Consider the following 9,469-nt stretch of genomic DNA (forward strand, 5'->3'; position numbering starts at 1 on the left):
AAAAAAAAACCTTTCACTAGTCTTCATATCTGGTACACTTTAAGGCCCATACCAACCTCACGTTTTTTTTTCAATGGCCGGCAATTTTATGAATCAGAATCATTTATTTTGCCAAGTACAACAGGGTTGTACCCGGAATTGTTTTTGGCTCATTGAGCGGCCATTTATGCGATAATGTGACATGGGTATAGGAACATGATCACGCTAACATCGTTAAGCATCACACGGTGATAAGAACCGTCACGGTGGATAAGATCTTTGAGATCCCCGACGACTCCGGCGCAAAGTACTGCAATTGCTTGAAATATCGTTCTCGCCCGTCATGTAGAGACTGTACAATAACAGAGAAACTCAGGGTGTATGCAAAGTTGTGAATACACTCTTCCTGACACGCAACATATCTTTTCCCCCTATAACACAGTAACTACCAGTATATTCTATTCCAGCAACATGATAGTTCAGTTTCCGTACTTCTGCTTTACCACGTGGGTGGAAATGAATGGATATGGAATAATTTACGTAAGTTGCAAGCCACGAATTTAACGTTACCTACAAGAAAAATGTTTAATTCCCGTAAATTCAACAAGACCAGTTTAGTATACCTAGAATACTAGCAGTAAATGCGTTACCTGCTGTAGCAACCTTCTTTCGTAAAGACTAACCGGCAACTCCATGCTCTTATCTCACTAATACCCGCGGAAGAGACCAAGACTAGGAAGCGCGTCATTAGTAGGCGACGAGCGGCCGGTGTAATATCAGAATGGGCAGCCCGGAAGCAGCCTTCCTCACTGAGTATCACGCATGCTCAGTGGGAAGTTAGACATTCTTTACCTGAAATATCTCCGCTTCCGCACCACGTACACTCCCGAAAATTTCAGGGTAGGGAGGGGACCCCCAGATCTAGCTAGTTCCCGAGATAGACCCCCGAATTACCTCTGTGCTAAATTTCAGCCCCCGAGTCCCGCAGGTTACCTAGATTGATTACAGAAATCTATATAGGAGATAGGTTTCTATAATCAATCTCAGTTACCAGCGGGACTCAGGGGCTGCAATTTAGCACAGAGGTAGTTTCGGGTCCCCTCCCTACCCTGAAAATTTGGGGAGCGTGGGTGGTGTGGAAGCGGAGATATTTGGGGCGATTAGCGCAGCAGTGCAATTAAACAGGAAATGTGGCAGCACAGGCTACTGCACATGCAGTGCAGCACTAATTTAGCTGCGGCAGGATCTGTCATTACAGGCTATTTGATCACTATCTTTTTTTTTTTTTTTTTTTGTTGCTAATGTCGCAGTATGCACAGTGTTAATTTGTTTAAGGGCTCGTTCACATTATACACGATGCGATCAGCATAGACAGCACTTCTGACTAGAGATTTCGCGAACATCAGATTTTGGGTTCACGAACGTCAACTCCGGACAACTCGGAAAAGTTCGGATTCGCACGAACCGGGCGATCATCCTTAGACTTCAATGAGCAAGTTAATTTCACAAACTACAAAGACTGTTTCTGGCCACAAAAGTGATGGAAAACTAGTTTCAAAGGTTCTAACACCTGGACAGGTGCATGGCGGAGGGGGATCCATGCCAAAAGTCACACCAAAAATTACGGAATTGATGCATAATTGGGTCTTAATCCCTAAAGGGCAGAAATCACAGTACATTCCCACATTTGAGGAAAAGGGCTGCGTTAAAATGTCCAGAGTGATAATGTAAGGTCTTTTTCATACTGACAGACCAGAGTGCTAACAGGTCTGTAAGGCCCTTAGGTGTGTGGGCGCTGAACGTGCGCTCAACTGAGGCAGACTGGCTCAGCGTACAGGTGATTTTTTATTTTTTTCTTGGGCCTACTTGTGAACGTTATTGATAAAAATAATTCTGAAAGTTATTTATGTATAGATTTGAAAAAACTGACTTCCTATAAAATTCTACAATGTGTTTTTTTTCTTGAAATGTTAAAGAAATCCTGTAATAAAAAAATACCCCTCTGGGGGATACTTACCTTGTGAAGGGGAAGACTCTGGATCCTAACAACGCTTCCCCCGTCCTCTGGTGTCCCTCTGTTAGACTGCCCGGGTCCCCCGAAGTGCGGAGGCGCAGTAGAGCGGATACGATGGAGATCGGCTGAAGGAAGAGCCGCTACTGCGCCTGCGCTGGATCCCTTGTCAGGCTTGTCAGGGGAGGATTGCGGGAGGCTTCAGAGGAGCCAGCACTGGATTGCCTGCAGCTACAGGGATGGGGGAAGCCTCATTGGGATCCTGAGGCTTCCCCCTCCTGAGGTAAGTACCTCCCAGGGGAGTTTCTTTTTTATACAGGTTCTCTTTAAAACAGCAGGTGCCAGCCAGGCTGGCAGCAGGCCAGCCTGCCATTCCTGGTGGTGGTGCCACCAATTCCACTGCAGTGCAGAGCCACACAGTGGAGGCTCGCAAGCAATGAAATGCAGGCTACCTGAAACTCCATCATGGTGTCTGATGAACGAAGAATGATAAGGGAGGGTGGTGGGTGTATGTGTGAAATGGTGCCTTCCTTTTTTTTTAAGTTTACCTTGTTTGACAAAGCTAATTTAGAAAAATTGAACAACACATACATACAGTGCTGCCCATGATTATTCATACCCCTGGCAAATTTTGACTTGAAGTTACTTTTCATTCAACCAGCAAGTAATTTTTTGATGGAAAATGACACAGGCATCTCCCAAAAGATAATAAGACGATCGTATTCAATGCCAAACCCCTGCAGCTAAAGCTAATAACATTTTGGGATGCATTAAAAGGGAAATAAAAACTCCAGATGCTAGCATAATATTTTAACTCTCTAGCAAGACCACATCTGGAATATGGAATTCAGTTCTGGGCACCACATTACAGGAAAGATATTGCAGTTTTAGAGCAGGTACAGAGAAGAGCAACAAAATTGATACGTAGGATGAAAGGTCTCACTTACCAAGAAAGGTTAGATAAACTGGGTTTATTTAGTCTAGAGAAAAGACACCTTAGAGGGGATCTAATTAACATGTATAAATACATCAGAGGGCAATATAAAAGCTTGGCGAATTAGCTTTTTGTCCCTAGGCCTTCTCAAAGGACTAGAGGACATGATCTGCGCATGGAGGAAAAACATTTTAGCCATTTATTTAGGAAAGGGTTCTTTACAGTAAGAGTGATTAAGATGTGGAATCAGGGCCGGGACGAGGCAGAGGCTGGAGAGGCTGGAGCCTCAGGGCGCGGTACCATAAGAGCGCATTCCTCTCCGATCCGACTGCCCGCCTTCCAACCTCTGTCCACGAGTATGCATTTGTCTCTATAGCTGCTCCTGTGAGTTAGTGCCAGCGTCCCCTGTAATCCTGCTCCCACCCTCCTTCTCTCTCTATGATAAGCTGCGCTGTCATCAAAGAGTTGACAGGCGCTGCTGTGATGTCATTGTTGCTATGCAACAGCAGGAAGCCGGGTTCTGCTTCAATGGAAGCGGCGCTGGTGAACCGCCTTCCTTGCTACATACAATACCCAGGGCGGATTTGTACTTTCCAGTGCCCTAGGCCTGCTGTCATCTACCGGTGGTTTGCTCTAACATATTGGCAGTATACAGGAACAAAGTCTTAAGAAGGCTTATTCACAGAAAGATTACTTTTTTTCTTTTGAGCCAATAAATGGTATCATCCTCATTCAAAACTCTCTGCTTTCGCTGTGGCTAAAATGGTACAATGCTTTACTGCTACAGGAAAGGAGAAGGATGCCAAACTATACAGACTAGCATAGAGGTAGTAACAGCTCAGGTGACAGTTTAGCAATGAAAGTAAAGCAAACAGCATTTTTATTCCTCTCATAGATGGTAGGAACAGAAAATGAGTCAGGAAAGAGTTAACTGAGACCACTGCTGGCTAGGAAGAAAAAAAAAACCCTATAATAATAAATTTAAGTAGACTAGAGATAAGAAAGTGTAATTTACAGCTGCTGGGGTCAGTGTCACAACTGTAAAGGAGAAAGTGAAGAAATTAGCAGGGTTCACTGATGTCTTTGAATACCTGCATTAAAACTCAGCGGAACTTAGTTCTATCTGCTTTGTAATGTAAATCCCTGGTATTTCTCACATCAACTTGTATGATCATGATAAGAGGAATTGATCATCAGATGAGGTGACAGCAGATGTTGATTGAGAGAGAGACTTGCTGGAATTGGGGAACTCTGGAATTCAGCTATTAGTGCAGAGCAGGGCGCTGGCTGGCTGCGCTGCGGGACCAGAAGAGGTGATTAATTTTGACATATGACCTCTTCTCTCTCCAAGTCATGCCGCCCTTCTTATCTTATCTGATTTTATCGCCCTAGGCCGTGGCCTTTGTGGCCTTTCCAGAAATCCGGCCCTGACAATACCCCTCTTGTAGAACACTCGGTGAGTTGCTGCTGCTTTGCAGGTGTAACAAGGCCACCACCTACAGAGCATCACAGGAGGAACTTGTGCATATGGTGTCCGGAGAACAGAGCCACGCACGGCCTGGCTTTCTATTTATCATGTTACTCTGCCCTCCTGGCAGCCTCGTTGTGAGGAGGGGGAAGCGCTGTACTCTGTCCTCCTCAACCCCGCCTCCCCCTGTCTCCGAGTGCGTGTGTTGTATATGTGCCCATCACCACTGGCAGAGAGAAAGACTCCTGCCTCCACGTTTAGTGTGCTGGGCTTAAGGAAGGAGGAGAAGCGAGGCACAGCACTGCAAGTTCACTCATAAGACATGGGAAGACCTATCCTTATGTGAGGTAAAAGACTTGTCCTCTGCCAGTGAGAATAAACAATAGTACAGAAGTCAGTGATTTTTTTCTGCATAATGTGCACTGGAAGGTCTGTTTCCCCATGTGATCTACAGGAGTGTCAGAGCTGTGTAAATGTATAGTAATAATAGTGTAATGAATAGCGGAGATTCCGCCGCTCGGTCTAGCGGCAGGGTGGCTATCTCCGCGTTCAGGCCGGCGGTTTCCGCACAGCAACATGTGTCTAGTTTGTCTGGGCCCTTTAGTGCACACAGACGGGGAGCTATGCGCGTGCGCGCCAGAAGACAGGACCTTTATGCCAGCAGGAGGGATATCAGCTGATCAGGCAGATCAGCTGATCCCGGCTGGACTTCTGATTGGCTGAGTGGCTGGGGCGGCGCTGCAGAGCGCCATGAGTATATATAGTACTTGGTTGGCACTTGCCGGTTGTCTGCCGTTGCGAATACTAACGTGTGAGCACTCAGACCTCAGTCAGATCCTACAGTGTGTTAGAACCAGTTGGAACTGGGAATTCACACTTAGCCAGATTCCGCTCTTGAAGTTTACTGTGTCATTACTGTGTTATACTTTAGACCCGTTCCGGGGTGTTGAGACCAAGGACCTCACACCCAAGTATAGGATTACTGTGTCATTACTGTGTTATACTTTAGACCCGTTCCGGGGTGTTGAGACCAAGGACCTCACACCCAAGTATAGGATTACTGTGTCATTACTGTGTTACACTTTAGATCAGTTCCCGGGTGTTGAGACCAAGGACCTCACACCCTAGCATAGGATACTGTGTTACACTTTAGACTAGTTCCCGGGTGTCGAGACCAAGGACCTCACACCTCAGACTAGGATTGTGCTTATTGATATTTGTTATGACCTCTGGCTCTGTTGACCGCTTTCTTGCTTTCTGATTCGGTACCTCCGCCCATCTGTCTATCAGTTGCCAACCTTGCCTGTACCCGGTTATCGAATCAGCCTTCTGTCTCTGTACCTTGTCTGCTCGTGTGTTGCTGACCTGGCCTGTCTGACCCTTCTGGCTGTCACTCATCCCTCGAATGATCAGTCTTACTGTACTACTAGTGACACTAACCCTCCAGGTGTCAAGTAGCTGCAAGGGCTACCTGCTCCTCAGGAAGTCCTTCTTGCAGGTCAGTCAGGGGGCTCTACCCCATAGGAGTCCACTGGCTGCAGTACAATCTGATTCCCAATCCATCAGAGAATCCTTGGCTGCAGTAGTGTCTGTATCTCCCGCTCCTCGGGAGATAACCTTTCTTACTCTTGCACCAAACACTTTACCACACTGGTGTCCTGTGTTAAGCTATACTGGTATTATTGGTGATTCTGCAGATCACACATAATCGGGTATAGCGTCTGTATTATTGGTGATACTGCAGATCACCAATAATCAGAGATCCTCTGTGTGCTGACACCAATCGTTACAAATAGTATGTGACTGTGGTGAGGGCATTAGAGTGTAAACTCCTGTGGTGCAGAGACTGATGGGATTGGATCAGTGATATCTGTACAGTGCTGTGGTATATGTCAGAGCTATATAAATGTATAATAATATTAGTGTGTGACTGTGGTTAGGACATTAGAGTGTAAGCTCCTCTGGTGCAGAGACTGATTGGAATCGGTCAGTCATCTCTGTACAGTGTTGTGGAATATGTCAGAGCTATATAAATGTATAATAATAATAGTGTGTGACTGTGGTGAGGACATTAGAGTGTAGATTTTTATTAGAAAAATATTATTTACAATTATAATACAAATAAATAAATAAATTAAATAATTTGATCAATTAATCATACCAATTGTAACAAAAGAAAACAAGAAAAAACAGTCAATTCTGCATATATATGCGTAAATAAACGCAGGACTTCTATGTCCAAAAACAACAAAATCAAGATAACATTATGATACAATATTACTTCGTTATGAAGACCTGAGCAGAAGAATGCTCAAACATACCACCGATTCAAACAACGAGACATGACTAAACAACACAGACCCAACACCTGAACGTATGCAACAAAAAACAATAACCAACACCACACAATAACCGACATCACCTAACAACAATCATACAAAATAAATGCACCAACACTTACAATCAAACTACCACATATTCAGGAAGAGGGCAAGTGTACACAGATGACGATAAATAATCAAAAACCTGCACAAGACAAAAAAACAACAACAAGCAAACCTTATCTCCAATACAATAAGAATAAGCTGAAAGGAAAACACCTCCAGTATGTCTGCGGCCAGTCATTTACAAAAAATTTAGAAAAAGATTCTAGATCTAAGTAGCCTGTGATGAGAAATAGAAAGCTCACCCAGAAGAGACGTTAATAGGCTAAGGAGGCCTGATGTTCTGCCAGGCAAGAACCCAGGCACCTCTGCCCATCCTATGCCTCTCCAGGAATCGAATCCTAGAAACCTCACCCAGAATACTGTTCACCACCACCTGAACAGGGAGGAATTTTTGCCTAATGCAAAGCTGACACCGTGCTAACCATGTGTGATGTCTGACAGCTAAATTAACTAAATACAAAGTGCACAAATCAAAACCCTGGCGACGTTTGAATGCTCCGTATGCCCACTCAGCATAACTCAGATGTGCCAGGAAAGTAATACCTAGGCTCCCACCCACCTGTTTACATACTTCCACATTAAAGGCGCAGTGAAGCAAAAAGTGGTCCATGGACTCCTCAGCACCACCACACTCCTCACGAGGACATCCACGTGCTTCCACCTTTAGACATTTCACGTTACCCTTAACGTAAAGCTTGTCTTGAAAGGTGAGCCAAGCGATGTCCCACAATTTGTTGGGAAACCGCTGCTAATTAATGAGCCGCAAACCCTCCTCCAGATGCGTGCTTGGGAAATCTCTCAAGTACAGTGAGTCATGAAAGTATGAGTCTACCACCCGGACAGTGAGGGCACGCCTCCCGACTGATTTTATATCCTCCACAGTCAATCCCCACTGTCTTAGCTTTCACAGACATGGGGCAACATAGGCCGGAAGATAGTCACGACGCAATGCCAAACTCTTCACTTGGACCACTACTTTCCCAACTCATGAGAGACGCAACTCATGAGAGAAGTCCCAAACCAGTCACGAAAAGTGCCTACCCAGTCTGGCGGGTTCTCTGCAAGCATGTTACCAAGATTATGTTTGATAAAAAGCAGAGAGAAGAAAACAATCGGGATGACCATACCTAAGCCACCCTCCTGCCTGAATTTGTAGGTAATGTTTCTGCGCACAATGTTTAACCTGTTTTTCCAGAGCATCTGGAAAAACAGGTCGCATATCCTCGAATACAGGGATTGAGGCAAAATTGGCACATAGCGAACATATAACAGTATTGGTACCAGATGTCTCTTGATCAGATCAACCCTTTCTCTGAAGGTCAGATGCCAACCTTTCCAGCGAGCCACCTTAGCGCCGACATCATTTAGTCTACAAACCCAATTTTGATGGCCGTAATCACCAGGACTGAATTCGATGCCAAGGATCTTAATTTTCGGTTGGGGTACAGGAAAGGAGCCAGGAAGTACAAAGCTCTCTCCATCTTTTCCCATCCAGAAAATTTCACACTTGTCCTGATTGACCTGTGATCCTGATGCTTCTGAGTACCTGGCAATCTCCGAGACAACCACCTTTGCCTCCTCTGCCCCAGAGACTATAACAGTTACATCATCGGCATAGGCCACTACCTTGAAGGATGAGACACCAGGGATGCCCGCAGGAACTCCACTGAGCATGCTGTTCTCTAACTTCCTCACGAAGGGGTTGATCGCAAACACGTACAGGAGGGAGCTCAAAGGGCAACCCTGATGGACACCAGAACTTACTTCAAAAGGTTTTCCAATCCAACCATTGACAAGCATGAAACTCTCTGCCCCTTTGTACAATGTACGGAGCCAATCAACAAAATCACCCTGTAGACCATAAACACAAAGTAACTTCCACAGGTACTCATGGTTGACCCGATCAAAAGCCTTGGACTGGTCCAATGCCAGCAAGTACTTTCCCCAACCCTCAGCCCTGCACCGCTCCAAGACTTCCCGGACAGCTAACAACGCTGAGAAAGTGCCTTTACCCGGAACTGAGCAGTGCTGATGGCGAGAAAGCATACATGTTGCCTGAGTCAGAAGCCAGAACAAAATTTTTGCCCAAATCTTCCTGTCGACGTTGAGAAGGCTGATGGTACGCCAATTCTCAATCTACTCGGGATCTTTACTTTTTGACAGAAGGATCACAGCCGATTGCCTCATGGACGATGGTAACACACCCTCAGCAAGGCAATGATTAAAAACATCTGCCAATTGAGGTGCCAGAAATGACTTGAATGCCTTGTAAAATTCAGCCGTCAAGCCATCTGGACCAGGGGTCTTTTTAGGTGTAAGGCTATCAATAGCTCTTAGTACTTCCTCGGTAGTGATTACCTCTGTCAAATTTATGTCCGAAACATCAACATCATCGAGACCTGGTGTAGAGACCAGAAAATCTTTCATCCTTGCTTGATCGAGTGACTTTCTCCCAAGCAAATCAGCATAAAAACCTCTAGCGATGGACAGGATTCCCGGCCTGGACTTTGCTACAAATCCTGAACCATCTCTGAGACCAATGACTGTTTTAAGCGCTGTGCCTTGTCTGCAGTTCTGGTAGGGATCAGCCGAGTGGTATTTTCTGTAATCCCTTTCCAGACACAGAGAGG

At 45.3% G+C, this 9,469-nt stretch overlaps 1 protein-coding gene across 1 annotated transcript in view; it reads right to left on the reverse strand.

Annotated features, from left to right (window-relative positions):
- RARS1 (arginyl-tRNA synthetase 1) overlaps positions 1-726 on the reverse strand; it is a 687,757-nt gene extending 687,031 nt beyond the window's left edge. Inside the window, exon 1 of the mRNA XM_068277415.1 lies at positions 630-726. Within this exon, the coding sequence (XP_068133516.1) occupies positions 630-674 (45 nt within the window). The 5' untranslated portion in view covers positions 675-726. The remainder of the gene's footprint in view (positions 1-629) is intronic.
- Between the last annotated feature and the right edge of the window lie 8,743 nt (positions 727-9,469).

This window comes from Hyperolius riggenbachi, chromosome 3 (assembly GCF_040937935.1).
Source record: "Hyperolius riggenbachi isolate aHypRig1 chromosome 3, aHypRig1.pri, whole genome shotgun sequence".
NCBI classification, from domain to species: Eukaryota; Metazoa; Chordata; class Amphibia; order Anura; family Hyperoliidae; genus Hyperolius; species Hyperolius riggenbachi.